This window comes from Vanellus vanellus (genome assembly GCF_965231255.1).
Source record: "Vanellus vanellus genome assembly, chromosome: 1".
NCBI lineage: Eukaryota > Metazoa > Chordata > Aves > Charadriiformes > Charadriidae > Vanellus > Vanellus vanellus.
Genome location: NC_138905.1, coordinates 88,968,755 through 88,985,573, shown reverse-complemented (window position 1 = coordinate 88,985,573; position 16,819 = coordinate 88,968,755). Strand labels below are relative to the sequence as shown.

General features: G+C 39.0%; 1 protein-coding gene across 1 annotated transcript in view; it reads right to left on the bottom strand.

The window, feature by feature from the left end:
- MAN1A2 (mannosidase alpha class 1A member 2) overlaps positions 1–16,819 on the bottom strand; it is a gene marked incomplete at its 5' end in the record, with an annotated part of 142,718 nt that overhangs the window by 110,521 nt on the left and 15,378 nt on the right. The window contains one exon of the mRNA XM_082498210.1: positions 1,739–1,994. Coding sequence (XP_082354336.1) covers positions 1,739–1,994 — 256 coding nt within the window. The remainder of the gene's footprint in view (positions 1–1,738; positions 1,995–16,819) is intronic.

Here is a 16,819-nt window from a genome sequence, read left to right as displayed (position 1 = left end):
GTATATTCTCACTGAAAATGTTTGAGGACACATTTTTAAATACTAGTAGAGCCTTTTGAAATCCACAATTTGGTGTGGTCCTTTGAGCAACAGCCCTAACCAAGCAGGATTAAGGGGGTCCAATATTCCACACAAAACTCTCAGTCAAAAGTGCTTCTGCAGCAGTCACTAAAAGAACAGGCACACCTTCCAGGGAAGGATTTGCTACTTGAGAGATTCACATAGTGATACAGCTCCATGCTGTGTCACTCATGTATCATAAGTAGTTGTTCATTATTTGATAAGAGTGGATTTCATCCAGTCATCATTAATATTCAAAGTACAATTCCAACTTGGGTGATCTACCCACGGCATGGCACATACTCCAGCTGCAACTCCTCCCTGCTACAAGGACAGCTGTATGACTGAATTATTTTTGTTTGGTTTTATGAGCTAACTAAACTCAGATTACAATTTAAAAGAAGATTTAGATGATGTAACTACTAAGAGTTGTGGTCCTGGATGTTCTTTAATTACAGAGCCTGTGCTTGTCTACCTCTGGCCTGAACCATTCCTGCTTACTAACCTGATTTTTAGACATAAAACTAAAAAACTAAAAAGAAAAAGAAGGCACTATAATGTTTCTGCCATGCTAGCTTGAAGTGCAGACTCAGAAGAGTGTCTGGCAATAGTAATAGACATTGGCATCACCACGGCAAAAGAGGGCAACGAATCGCATGGTCAACCAGGAGTATAAAGGATAAGACCAGAAACAGCAATTCCCATAGCATAGGCTGCCACAGAACCAAAAGCCTAAGCCAACATCTTAATTTGAATGTTTTACAGGTAAATAAGGCAATCTGCTTAAATGAGCTCCTAAGGTTTTTTTATACCCATTTAAAACTTCCTTTGAAAAGCATGTGATAGTTTGGTAATTTGAAAATTTTAGCAGCAGGTCATTTTTTTTCCTTTCTTTTCAAACCACTTTTTAAACCTTTGAAAATATCCCATGACACTAACACATCTTAGTCTTTGAATGGAACCTGACAAAGTCAGGCTCTGCTTTAAAGATGCGCTTGTTGCTGTTCCACATGCTAATGACAAACACACTTTGAACCCATACCGCTAAGTTGAAGAAATCCTTAAAATAATTTTTTAATTGTTATCCAGTGAAATATTAACACACCGATAGCAAGGAAAAAACCATGCAATAATGCTGATATTCAATAATACTTGATGTACACTTTTGGCTTTCTGTTTATTTAAAAGATTTGTAGTCCTGTTTTTCTTTGTACAGAATCACAGAATTATCAGAGTTGGAAGGGACCTCTAGAGATCATCTAGTCCAACTCTCCTGCTAAAGCAGGATTGCCCAGAGCACATTACTCAGGACTGCATCCAGGCAGGTCTTGAAAATCTCCAGAGAAGGGCACTCCACAACCTCCCTGGGCAGCCTGTTCCAGTGCTCTGTCACCCTCACCGTAAAGAAGTGTTTCCGTGTATTTGAACGGAACTTCCTGTGTTCTAACTTGTGCCCATTGCCCCTCGTCCTGTCACTTGGAACCATTGAGAAGAGCCTGGCTCCATCCTCCTTCAACCCACCCTTTAGATACTTGTACGCCATAATAAGGTCTCCCCTCAGCCTTCTCTTCTCCAGGCTAAATTTTCATTTTAATATAAATCATAACAACAACGAAACACCATATAAATATGCTATTAGATACAAGAACGGGTAGGACCACATTATCATCATCTTTACCTCTTTAATTTTGTTCCTCTTCTCTCGGATATCCGGGTCTGCTGGTTCTCCACTGTTTATCCCTATAAGATTTGGTAAAGGAACAGGGGGCAGTGGCTTGCTGTCTTTCTTTTTCAACTCTTGCACTACTTTGTTCTTTTCTGTCTGAATCTCAGCTTGAATCTCATCACGTGATTTCTTCAATTTCTCCTTAGCCTCTTCCAGAGCCTTTTCATGATCTGCTCGGATCTTATTTCTCAGACGTTCCTCTTCTTCTCTAGAGACACAAATGCTAGTCAGCATCTCATTACTAAAAACACATTGCTTATAAACAAACTGCAGCTTCAAAACAGAAGCCACATCCCAAGTTGGTTTACTCTAAGTAATTCTAATGAGTCACACAAGTTTATTGAATTATGTTAGTGCACAATCCTATACTATTGTTGCCATGAATCCCAGAAGAACAGCACACACATCAGCAACACTATTGCAGAAAAATTTATCACAGGGGTTTTCTAGATTATATCTCAGCATCTTTGCTTGTCTATGCAAGGCTTCAGAAAAGGAAAAGCCCTACATCCTGTACCTGAACTACACGATGTGTACACAGGCACGTCTAGCAATCATTCAGTTTAAAAAAAAAAAACACACACAAAAAAAACAGAAGGGCTCCTCCTCACCTTCTGCGCAATAAACACATCACACACAACTTGTCAAGATCTGAAGTAACTACTACAAAAAAATTGCAGTCACCCCTTTTATTACCAATGGGGTATGAGCTGCAAGAGCTGCAAACCCCATCACAGCATGTTTTGTCTTGAATTCAGAACTCATTGTTCCAATCAGTACGGTCCATAAAGCTCACAAGTTAAATGCAGAGTTAATTATAAAGCCATTTAGGAACGGAAGAGCTTTTAGTTGAAACTTACTGTCAACAAAACCAACATCATCTTGGTTCTAAGCACAATGTTCCATCATGATCTTTAAGAATCAGTAAAAGTTTTGAGATTCACACACAAAATGAAGAGTGCTGTTTTAAAGCTTGGGTTAAACAACAGGTTATTCTAACAGCAGACAAAAATGGCCCATTCCAGTCCTAAAATATTTCAAGGCATCAGAAAGATACGCATCAGACTCTCAATATAACACAACCTTTTCAAGCTTCTTTAAAATATAGAGTTGCTCAATGACTAATGTAAGCCAAAATAGCTGTAGGGATTTAAAACATGTCTTAGTTACAAAAACCAACACACTCCCTACCTGCTTCCTCTCCCAGGCAAAAATACTTTTTCCTCAAAGTGCATTAAGGAGCAGAGAGTGGATAACAGAAAGGAAGGAAGACAAGCAGCAAGCCATGAAAGAAACAACAAGCATAGCCTAACTGCTTTTAGGAGGAACAGTGCCACTTGACCCATATCATGTGGTTTTTCCAGTATACTGAAAATGTACCAATGGAAAGGAGCAATCACCATTTGATATGTGAGAATCAGAATAGAATAGTTCAGTTGGAAGGGACCTACAGCTATCCTCTAGTCCAACAGCAATTAAAAGCCAACCCAAAGTTTACAGAAAAGCTAAACACAACATTGACAACTGTTAACCAAACACTGACAACAGAAATACGAATATATCTGCATATTTAAATTGCTATATTTTTCCTTAAAAGGTTATTAAAAGTATTTGAAAAATTCTATGATAAACTGATAACATTTCCAGACATTCAAACAAATTTCAAGTAACTTGCTGGGGTGCTGTGTTGGAATATTTGGGGATATGGACAGATCTTACTGAGCTCTGCAAGTATAATAGAACTGCTTTTATTAATCTCACAGATCAAGATCATGTCATGTCTACTATAGAGCACTGCTTCGCCTTTACAAAAAGGTCAAAGAATGAATCTAATATGAGTAACTTGCATAGTTATGATGCAATAGCATCAGAACAATTCCACCAGACTGGTCCATTTCGTGTAAAGTTTATGGCTGTTACAGTCCTCTGCCTAAGAAGAGCTGAGTCTTAGTCAAAGCGCAATAAACTGAGCTTTTATTTCCAGAAATTCACAGCTCAAACACCCAGTGCACTAGCCCTGACTGCCATCTCATAAACATCTAGGATATTTTTAGGTTAAAATTTATATACCTCTTTGCTCCAGTCTTTAGCTTGGGCTCAAAAGCTCAAATAGAGACTTTTTTTTTAGTCATATATTTTATTCTCAATTTGACAATGTCTGACATCACTTGATGTCATCCAGAAAATAACTTCTGTTTACAGGCCAATGTGCATAGTATGCAGTGGGAAACCATGGCAATATAACATAAACGCTCTCAGCAAAAATGCTTTGTTACACAGAGTGTTTTACTAGCCCTTACATTTTTCTGAAGTGCTATTAGGTTTATATTTTTTTTAAATTATCATTTTTTAATTTAATTTCAAATTTTTTAAAAAATCATTATTATATCAAAAAGACCAACATCATCTGTCCAAATTTCAGTACCAGAAATACAGTGCAATGTTTTAACAGATGCACCGACTGAAAGGTATTCGAACTGAAGTCCTTCAGTCACTTTTCTCAATATGACCCCAGTCACATCCATATTTCTCCCAAACAATAAAAAAAATGGACTGAGCTCCTCACTTTGACTATCAAATCCAAGCTCATTAACACTGTTGAACAGTAACAGTCCTTCTCTCCCTCAACTGCAGAGCAAAGAAACAATTTTCAAAGTGGCAAAAGACTAGTCTAAAGAGAGAAAATACAAGTCAGACCATTTAGGATCACTTTTACTTCTACTATGACCTACTTATGGGGAAATAACTTTCATGTATTCCTGTTAAAGTTACTCACATTCTATTGTGGCAGCAATGTGCTCAATTCAGAAAAAAAAGCAGCTGAAAGTTTCTATCAACTGAAAGATTTGAAACCACAGCTCAGTAGTCTGGAGAGCTTTTCCAAGGCTAGCAGAGGGCTCTGCATAAGATGCAGCTAGAGAGAATGACAATGAGGTCACCAGAACAAGACATCGTTCCCCACAGTCATGTTCTCACCAAGAGACAGCACGCTGTACAGGAGCCAAAGAAATGGCTTACAGACAAATGAGAAATAGGAAGTGTTACTGAACACTTCAGAATCAAAATATTTCAGTGTGGTGATACTGTATTTTGAGGGTATGTTTCTCATTTTCAAAACTCAGTTTCTGGAGGCAAGTGACAGCCTTTACCTTCTGACTAGATCTGCGAACAATTTGTTAATAGGTATAAAATTCTCTTTGTAAAGTATCAACCATCACTGAAAAAACAGAATTTTTATAAAAACAGGGTAACAATGTATCTCAGACCTTAATAAAAAGATGTTCAATGTATATGCACGTTAACCTAATTTGAAAAGGATGCTTTACAATGAGTGTGCTTTATTCATAAATAGAAATGGTTTTGGTGAAAACCATGGCTAACATGCACATCCCCAAACATGATCCCCCCGTGTGAAAAAGATTAATGATGTTTGAGTAGTTACAGTGAGCCTGGCTCACTAAAATGAGGCACTAGTGATGTGCTTTGTACACCTCCATGGCCCTTGATCTTGATGGTGCAAAATGGTGAAGATTTTGCCTTTACCTTTCCTTTAAATTTTCAGTCCCAGGTACCGCATACAACAGCAATAATAAAAGCTCCATGATTCTACCAATTTCATCTCTTTCTAGATTCAAATTGCATGAAGCAGCCATAAATTGGAAAACAAGTTTTGAACTCACGTCTGTTTACACTGCAGGAACCACTATATAAACATACAAAAGCTGTTGATTTCTACAGCACTATAATCCAATTAGAGTCATTAAAGAGGTTTGAATGACAGTCTACTTTCCTTCAGTCACTCAGTAGAATACCTAAGTGTCTGAAGAAAATACACAGAGACTCAATAGAGATGAAAAATTCTACCGCTAACTGTATGATCAGTTCCAAGTCTTCCAGGAAGTGACATTTTCAGACAAACATAAGAAAACAGTCAGATGAAGAGAAAGGTCAACAGGTATTTGAGGGAGTTTACAGGAGATAGTATAAGAGCTTCTTCTGCAGACAGATATTCTCTATGCAATTACCTATGATGGACAGTGTGAGCTACAAGAAATGTCATATTCTACATTCCAGCTGAAGACATATTTTACCAAATACATTCAAGTATAGGACCCTAATGGAAGAAAAAAAATCACACCCCTAAATACCAATACCAGTTTCTTCTGAGTTCTTAAGCAACAAGAACAAAGTGAAAATACAGAATAAAGTTAAGAGAATGAGAAGATTTTAACTGTGTGAGCAACTGACACCCCCCAAGTCACACCCAAACCCCAACATGCTCCCCATCCAGCATAAGAAAGAGTCAGCAACAGTTTAATGCATGTAGATATCACTACATTCAAATACTCCGAGGTAAAGAGACCTCAGAAAGGATCAATCTAAAAATATAAGATTGGAAAGAATCCCAGCATAAACACTTATACCAAAATGTGTCAAACAGTTTCCCTGTGCAACTACACTCCCCTCAACCCCCCTGCTTCTACGCAACATAAGCAAACTCTTAAAATATAGAAGATTTTGAGTAAAATTTCAAAAACCTCACCAAACAGAAAGCTGCCGCTTCCTTCTAGTCACCCCAACAGCCTATTCTAAAATTTCAAGATAGAGGTTCAAGTACCATGAAACTACAGCAATAGCTACTTTAAAACAAGCAATATTATTAAAAGAATCTGTGATTAGACTATTTTTGCCAGCAAGAACCATAAATAGACCTAATAATTAGAATCTGAAACTAGACAAGTACAGGCTAGAAACAGGTGCAAGTTTTTTAAACAATCACTGTAATTAACTATTGCAGCTGCTTATGCAGGAACACTGTACACACTCAAAGTGTCCACAAGCTGTCTCAATGTCATTCAGAAAAGACCACAAATTATACCGGTTGATAGCCAAAACACTAACTGGAACTTAATGTGCTTTAATTATGCACACAGTAGTGAGCCTTCTGAACTTAACAACTACTAAAGCTTCACTTGCCAAGACAATGACTTTTAACATTTAACACTAAAAAGCAGAGCACTGGGTCACCAGAGCAAAAAGGACAACCAGTTTGTTATCATTTGGATTTTCAGCAGATGGGACAGACAAAAACTGTTAAAGCACATAAGTATTTGTGCAAGTCTGCCATCCAGAAACAAACCCCTGTGTGGAAATTCTGAGCTCTTGCCCTTTTGTCAAGTTTAATCTTCAGCCAGAGGCTACTTGCAAAGACAGTGAAACAAAAAGACAGGCATTAATTTAAAAAAATAAGTAAATAAACCTTTTGAGAGTCAGTGCCTAGAAAACATTTCACGTTAACTACAAAAGTTGCTTTTTCTTCCAATCTTGCAGCATACGTAATTTTATAACATACATACATATTACAAACCCATCATGTTTTCCTAATATATGTAGAAAACAATCACAACACACAAGGATACTGGATATATATCTACTGCCTCTCATCGCCCAGAAATTGACCCAAATTGCAGATTCCTTGAGTGGTTTCTTTTATACAAAGGTGACATTAGAATTTATTTCTAGCAAGTGGTTAGATTTACATGTGACCTGAGTACTGCTCCTCAAACACAAGGAACATGAGACAGAGTCCTTACTCAAGTCCTCTTAGCCCTCTCCACCCAGTTTCAGAAGTTTTTCCTCTTGCCATCAAGCTCCCTCTGGACCTTCTCAATGTTCCTATTTCCTGCCTTCCTTTACTATTATTTCTACCAACTTAGGCTCTGCTGGCTTGCTTCCTTTGTCTTCCACAACAGCATGGCCGCCACTCTGAACACCAGTCCTCCTCACTTTCATCATTCAACTTCTTTGGGCCACGCTAGGTAGAGGAGAGAATTACCTCACTGACACAGGCACTCTCCTTTAATCCCCCTCTAAATTCCACGTAGATCTCCTCCAAACACAACTTACTTCCACTTCTGTGCAACAAATGATGTCCCTAATTGATCACTTTCGAAGCCAAATCTTAGACCAAGAATCTGGGCCTTCAGCAACCTTCACTGCTCCCAAAAACGCTCACATCTATGATGGAAGCTCACAGATCCTATTCCAGATCTGCTCCCTTGTCTAAATCAAAACCTCAGTCTGACATTTCTTTGTAGATAGCTGGGTGTCACCTTCAAGTCAAATGAAGTGTAACTTAACTTTTAACCTTCCTCCCACGTCGTTTGTTCAGCAGTAGAAAACTTCTCCGTTGCCCAGACTGCCAGTATCTGGGCATTCTTCCCATTTCCTAGATCTTGACTATACCTAAATTTTTCTGCTTAGTTTCCATGTATTTTAAATGCAGTCTTTCTTAACCCATACAGTTAGAAGCCCTCAGAGCTTGATCTCATTCTGTTCATTGAGCAATTCTGTTAGGAAGACAATCCACTTAACTACTTGCTTCCTTACACTGCCTTTCTGTATTTTTTCCCTGCAAAAACTAATTCATTATATGTATTTTTCTAGGCACAACAGAAAGAAAACATAGACACTTCTGGATGTCTGATAAGTTAAATTCACAGATTTCCGTGATGATCAATAAAGGCCACTGCTGCTTGTTACTCCCGTAACTCTCTCTACCCAGTTGTTTTCCTTTGTCTTGAAATTTAGGCAGGGCCTTTGGAAGCAGCTCTGGAATGAGGACAAGCAAAACCCTTGGGGAATATATTTAAGGATAATTTCAAAAACACAGATTGAATGGACACTCAGAACTTGCAGAAGGGGGTGGAGAGTTGAAGCACATCCCTTATGCATGAAGAGCAAGCCCTCTGCAAAACGGAAAGCTAAAAAATTCCTTAGTATTGCTAGATACCTTTTACAAGATATTGGAACATAGCCAGAATCCTTGTAAATGATCATAAGGCAATAGACCCAACGCAATACTTCATAAATAAAGTGCATAAGCATATAAGACATCTCCCGTTTTCTTTCACAACGATAATAATAAGTACAACACATATCTTCCAGTTAAAAACAAAACAGTACAGATTCCACAATCAAATGTGGAACAAGTATAACTTCTGAAGGAGAAAAAAAAAGACACGCTGGCAAAGGGGCATCCTTCAGGAATTATTTGCTTCCTATGTTATGAATGTTAACATGAACAGAATTGGGAAAATTTTTTTATCCTGAGAGTCTGTGAAGTGCTGTGACCATTAGCCAGGCATTTGTTCCTGGTCTCTCTCTACAGCACATACAGTAATCCCAAGCATCAACTCAAAAAAGGAGGAGCATGCCACGCTCAAGCTAATGGCTTTCTTGGGACCTGAAAGCACTGTCATAGTCAGTACAGTCAGCTTAAGTTTTACTATTGAAGAAAGGCAGATGTTTTCTACAAACACTCCATCAGTTGTATTCATATTAGCAGCCAGGCATTTGTCAGTGCTAAGAAGGGTCACTAGAGGCTGCGTAAGCATTTTAAGCTTACATGAATTTTCATAGTTTTGTAGTTACAGTATCAGCTGACACAGATTTTCAGAAGAATCAGATCAACTATTTCAGGAAGAAATATGATACTTTTTTTTAAGACTACAACAACAATGAATGCAACTTTCACTAGGGAGGAGCAAATAAAAAAATGCGAACTATATATAACACTTTACAAAAGTTTTCAACTAGATATAAGCAAATTCATTCATTTTTTAGTGTCTTTGTCGTTCGGGTATGAAAATACTGTTTTAGGAAAAGCAATAGATGCAGAAAGTTCAACAATGTAGACTTTACAACCACTGCAGCTCTATCAAACACATCTCATTTAGATCCCTTTTCCTCATATGATGTAAAAGAAAATACAATCAGATTTGCCTCAAGGCACTAACATATAAGCAAAAGTAGGCATTATTTCAGAATTTTTGCTGATTAAAGAAACTTAATTTAACAGCTGCAGCTAATTAGTCCTGTGTAGAACATTAAGCCTCTGCAGAACAAGGTCTTAAATCTGATTGTCAAAGCACTGAGAATGCTAACACAGAGCAAAAAGTTTATTATTTAGGAATAAATCTTACTTCTAAAAAAGGACAATGAAAAGCCTAAGTCTTACTAAAAGTTTACAAAATTTAGGATCTCTTCATGTTTTATGAAGAAACCTGAATGAGAAGAATGTTGCTACCTGCTCTGTGTAAAAGTATTTTAAATAGCTTCCTGTCTCCCAGCACCATACTGACTGGAGCATCAGATCTTCCTTACCAATTACTACCCTGATGAGACAGATTTATTTGTATGTTTTTAAAAGTAATAAAGATGGAAGAATCTTACAGGGCGTAGGAGTGAAAAATACATATAGACTATACAAATAAGAAACAGAAAAAGAAGTCAGTATTGAACAAGAGAATTGAGTAGGATAAAAAGCTAGAAATGAGCAAGATAGTAAGAACGAACATCTGGAAATTGAGAGTTTATGTAGATGAGGGATGTGAACAGCACCAAAAATACTAGGATAATTTTAATTCAAAACTGCAGAAGCCAACTACAATTAACAACATCAAACCACAGAATTTTCTCCTCTACACCGCTGTAGGTTGCTGGAAACACTGCTGTTCTGCACATTTAGATATGTATATAGCAATCTATCAGGGCATTTACACTTTACCATAGTAAAATCTAAGACAGTATAGACAAACATCTTGCATGCTATACTATTTATTGATATAAAAGACAGTTTGATCAAGGCAGAACAATACATAGCTGGTCCTGTAATACTGAGAAAGCAATTACATAGAACCAGGTTCTCAGGCAAGAGCAGTGTGTCACCTCTGCTTTTTAGTAAAGGCGGCATTTTACAAATAAGCACATTTACATATAGGATAAGGCAGTCCCATTGACATTAATGGCACAGATCAGATACTGAAGCAGACGCTGAAGCAGAAATGAAAGGAACAAGAGCACTTCCCACCACACAGCATCAAGCTCTTAAATAATATTTTATGTCCAGTCTACTATTACTGCCAAAACCTAAGTTTCCAATAGAAAAAAAAAAAAAACAACTAACACACACACACAAAAAAACAACCCACCCTACAAGACAGAGACAAACCCAACAACGCAAGCCAGAAAGGAAAATAACACTGGTGCATTCTATGATTTGGCATATATCACAAAAGTTGCTGCAGAGTCTGAAACATTACTGTATTTTCCATACCACTGGAAGCTCATCTTTCTCAGGCATCATCATGCTGCCATCTTTACAAAAGTTGTTTATTTTTCTTTATTCTATATAAAACAAAATACATAAACGCATTTTTCACAATGATAAAAACAAACCTGCTTTGATGGCAGCTTTTTCCCAGGAAACCACAGTCTTAAGCTGCCCAATATTAAACAGAATTCTAAAATTAGCCAGACTTAGATGGCTAATTTTAGGTTCAGAAAATAGAATCAAACACCTGAAAACCAAGATTACAGGTTTCCGCTACACCTTAATTCTCATCCTTTTGAGCACATGAAGAGCCACATTAAAGTTGCATGTGCAGAACTAGCACTTCCTACGCTATTTAATGTTTTAACATTCTCTGGAGTGAAGAGCTTTGTTGTTTTTTTTTTTTAATATTATTCTTACATATTTTTTTACCTAAAGAAAATGAATCATGGGTCCCTTTTTGTACAACACCAACAACCATTTCAGTATACGCTCTATGGAAGCTTGCACAACTGTACTGACTTGCTACTCTTTCACCCTCTGTACTAACTACATTGCCAGAGAGTTGTGCCAAGATGGGGTGTTGGGTTCGTAACCTTAGATCGGTACAGCAATTTTGGGAGGAGATGGGGACAGAAACAAGGACGAGATGACAACAAAGGAACTCCAATTATATGTGCATTACACACAGTGTCCTTGCTCTCCCTTCTTTCCTGATCTTTTTTTGCTCCCAGAGTCACAAATGGGGGGATTTTCACACATGATACTCCCAGAGGAGGAAAAAAGTTCTGGAGGCATGCAGAAAATGCTCAGGAGTGATTGAAAGGACTCAAATAGACCCCAGAAATTGAGCAAGTTTTAAGTAGGAGCCTTAGCCAGCTGAGAAATCATTTTTCCTTCTGCACACCCACAGAGTAAAGAAGAAAAGCCATTTCTTAGCACATCTATTGATTAAAGAGTGCTCTTGTTCAGGTAGTTTAACCCAATAACAGAACATACGGTATTAGTTTGATTAATAAGCAATGAAGAGTTTCTTAACATTTCACCTAAGATACAGAAACAGCAATATGTGAGAAAACATTTAAGCAAAAGAAAAACAGGATTTTACCTGTTTACCTTCACAAGATATAGCTTGAAAATCCTCCTCCAACTTATCAAAGGCTTGCTGAAATCATGATGTAAGAATGTCACAAAGAAAACTGCATTAATTCCTTCCAATTGGAAGTGCTAAATATAAACATATTCAATACTTAATATACCAGGACAGCCTCACTCTTCACATGTGGTAGGACAGGTGACACTTCTGTGGTGTTCCACATAGATACTATAAACTTGTTCGAAAATTAAAGAACAAGAGAAGGCATACTTGAAAATAATTTGCCCAAATAAGCTACCAAAAAACCACACTAAACATGTGAATACAGGAAGAACAACAGTAGAAAGATGATAACTCCTGATCTAAGGAGGTGACTGGTGACAGCCAACGTGGCTTCACTAAGGGCAAATCGTGCCTGACAAATTTGGTGGCCTTCTACGATAGCATTACAGCATTGGTGGATAAGGGGAGAGCAACAGACATCATCTGCCTGGACTTGTGCAAAGTATTTGACACCATTCCACACGACAATCTGGTCTTTAAATTGGATAGACATGGATTTGACTGATGGGCCACTCGGAAGATAAGGAACTAGCTGGATAGTTGCACTCAAGCAGCTGCAGTAAACGGCTCCATGTCCAAGTGGCAAGAAGTGACAACTGGCATTCCTCAAGGGCTTGCACTGGGACTGGTACTGTTCAACATCTCTTGTTGATGACATGGACAGTAGGATTGAATGCAACCTCAGCACGTTTGCTGACAACACCAACCTATGTGGAGCAGTCAACACACTGGAGGGAAGGGATCCCATCCAGAGACACCTGGACAGGCTTGGAAGGTAGGCCTGTGCAAACCTCATGAAGTTCAACAAGGCCAAGTGCAAGGTCCTGCACAAATACAGACTGGGCAGAGAATGGATTGAGAACAGCCCTGAGGAGAAGGACTTGTGGGTGCTGGTTAATGAGAAGCTCAACACGACCAAGCAATGTGCACTTACAGCCCAGAAGGCCACTGTATCCTGTGCTGCATCATAAGCATGGCCAGCAGGTCAAGGGAGGTGACCCTCCCCCTTTACTTTGCTCTGGTAAGAACCCACCTGGAATATTGCATCCAGCTCTTGAGCCCCCAACATAAGGACATGGACCTGTTGGAACAAGTCCAGAGGAGGGCCACAAAGATGATCAGAGAGCTGGAGCACCCCTCCTATGAAGACAGGCTGAAAGAGTTGGGGTTGTTCAGCCTGGGGAAGGAAAGGCTCCAGGGAGACCTTATAGCATCATTCCAGTATCTGAAGGGCATCTACAAGAAAGCTGGAGAGGGACTTTTTACAAGGTATGTAGTGGGTAGGCTTTGTAGGGCATTGTAGGGGTAATGACTTCAAACTGGAAGAGGGTAGGTATAAATCAGATATTAGGAAGAAGTTTTTCACTCTGAGGGTGGTGAGGCATTGGAACAGGTTGTCCAGAGAAGTTGTGGAGGACCCATCCCTAGAAGTGTTCAAGGCCAGGGTGGATGGGGCTTTGAGCTAGATGATCTTCAAGGTCCCTTCCAACCTAAACCATTGTACAATTCGCTTGCTTTGAAAAATAAAAATAATAATAATAAAAAAAAAAACAACAAAACAACAAACAAACCAAAAAAACCCAAGCAAAACATAAAAAACAGATCAAAAGCTTTTCAAGCAACACAGTTAACAAGCAAACACCTCTATTAGCCCACTTTTATTTTGTTAAGAACAGGTTTTATTTAGGTTAAAATAACAATCGGAAAAAATTAAACACACCAACTGTGAACAGTAATATTCAGCTGACACTTGAAAGTGTCAAGTAAGTAACCTTAAGAACAGAGCTTGGGATGTCAGAAAGGAAAAACAGGGTGCCCAAATACATTTGCTGTATAGAATTGTGCTTGGGAATAGAGGTGTGTTTCTTTTAAGAAAACTAAGCAGCAGCAAGTACTAAAAATTATGACTATCATTTTAATATCTGAGTGATTTAAAATGGTAAGGTTGGACCTTTACATCCATAAGAGATTCCATCATTTGAGCTAATAAAGAATGACAGCCTCCCACTATCAGTTACTGTGTAGGTCAACAACAGAGCAAGAGAAAAATATTTTGTCAGTTTCACACATATCAGCTTGCAGCAGAAAAAAAAAAAAAAAAAAAAAGACTCTAGCTACAGTTTCACATTATATTTAAGCTGATTAATACCTAGCTACTGCCAAGTGAAAGGTCCAGCACTTGTCAGTGGCTGGTGAACTGACTGAGGGTCTTACCACAATAAACTGTCAGGGGGCTCAGTAGTGGTCTCCTGAACATTTTTTGTTCTGAATTTTTTTGCATGGAGTTAGCTCCCTGAATTAGCTGAAGGTGGGATCAGATGACAACCAAAGCTAACATGGGTAAAGAATCAGGAGCAATCTTTCCTCTACCGAGGAATCCACACAGCCTTCCCTTAACGAAGGCTGCCAGAGACAAATATGTAAATTGGGGCTTTAAGGTGACTGGTATAACAAGAAATGAAACTAACTGTAGAGTTTGGAAGTAAACAGTCAAAGCCAACAGTAATAAGTCAAGGATCTGCTGGCAACTGAGGACTATTAAATAAAATCATGGTGAGATAAATGAACTGACTGGACAACCCACACAACACCTAGAGCAGAGATCACCAATGCAAGCACAAGCCATGTCAGAATTTCTTCTGACAACTTCAGAGGGGACCCATCTGCAGACTCAACTTCCAGTCAGAGAGGAGATGACACCACCTTCACTGTATGCCTAAAGTAGGGAAGCCACATGTGCGCACTGGTAAGAGAATATCCCTGGATGAGTAAGAGTTGCCAACCATGAGCATGGGTCCCCTCTAGTCATCACCAGCCAGATGGTGCACAGGAACACAGCTTCTCTGGTGTTGCTGCAGCGAGTCGCTGATGGCTAGAGAATTAGTGGTTCTGTAGCAACACGTCAACTAGCATGTGAATGATGCTTGTATGTCTGATATTGCTGCTGATTTATTAGGTTAAGACTGGCTGTGTATAACTGTAGTATTAATAGTATGATCAACAATAAAAGTTGGAATATTGGTTTGTGTAATGAGGGATATTATAACTCTATATTCCTTGCATTGGTCACCATCTCTGTGCAAATCATGCTTTAAGTTTCAGGGCTTTAGTTGCCCTACAAAAACAAGCTCCTTTACTTCTTATGCTGGTACTCAGGAGACCAGGCAGCAAGCCAGTCAGCAAGCCAGTCAGCCAGTGATGAGCTGAGCCAGCCGAAAAATCACCGATCATTTCAGGCCAAATCAGGTCTCCTAACTGGCCAACTGCCTAAATACTGCTGTTGGGGGAAGGATATTAATTGGCTGGGGACACAGCAGAACAGGACATGAGCTTCATGTGTTTTACAGACCTGCATGTTCAGGGATGTTAAATTAGAGCCCAAGCTATAAGGAGCATGTTTTCCGCACAGAAACTCACATGGCCATTAACCCCAGCCATTCCTACCATCACTTCTATGGTCTCACTCAGCCATATGGTTTCCTCTCCTCTAGTTTATCCCAATGATATTGCTTCCTCTGTCAGATAAGAGTGACTCCCTACCACCCTAAATTTTATTTATGCCTTATTGAGCACCATCTTGCTTCAAATGTCTCCTCTCCCCATTGCCACTCTGATTAGTCTTTGATATCTTGCTCAGCCAATGACCGCCTCTTCTTACGCCTCAGACAATGTCAATCTTCCACTTCGGGGAAAAAAGGGAGGGAAGCAAAATGCACTATTTCAGTCATCCCATCCCCTTTTATTTTGCTCCATGCACAGTTCCCATCTCTAGCTTCAAAAGACAGAAAATAATAATTCCTTCTCACCACCACCAAGGCCCTCTGCTAGCCCTGACTTACTTCCCCCCTCTAGGTTCCTGTTCCTAATCAGGTACTTATTTCCCTTTTCCCACCCCCTGTACTGGAAAAATGACAGTTGTATTAGCTGAAGCAACCTCTTCTTCTTGATGCCTGTGTTCAAAAGGAGTACCACAGTAAGTTGGTAGCTCCCTCCTTCTACACCATGAGCCTTCTCAGCAGCAAACCCATAGGCTCTAATCAACTGAAGAAAAAACAGCTGGAGAAAGTTAGCAATTTAAGCAATAGCCATTATGAAAGTATGGTTTTAGTCTAAAAATTCTCAAATGTTCAAATATGAAATAAGTTGACAGCAAAAATACACATAAAGAGACAAAGGCTACTGCAAAGTGAAAGCAGCAAATAGCGTATAATGCAGACTCAGAGATGGCAAACTTTCAGGTAAGCAGATGGTACTAGACTTCTCTGCTGTGGAAGCCCTCTGGCAAGTTCTGCAGTGCTCTAAGGAAGTGACTACCCTCATACAGATGTGGTAGCTTGTGTTGACAGAACATTTCCATAATGCTATTTTACTCACCCAGAATTGCTTTGCACATCCCAGAAGCAACAGTGCTTTAAATACCCTACTGGAAGTTCACACTACTGCTCAGATTTATCCTCATCCTCCACCTGTAACTGTTACCATATAGCTATGTAGTAAATTGATGCCTGTATATCAATGCATTTAAAATCACAATTCATTACAGGAGGACATTACTAGAGGTATGCAGCTTAGTCCAAACAGGAACTAAAACTACAGGTCTACAGCAGTTTTCTTGACTTGCTCCTCTCGCCACCAGGAAAACAGTTATGCACAACGCTCCTGGCTGATACAGCATCCCTGCTAGTCAATTAGCCTTGCTGTGGCACAGGAGCAGCATTTGATTAGTCTGAAAGACACAGACCAGCTACTTTGCACCACA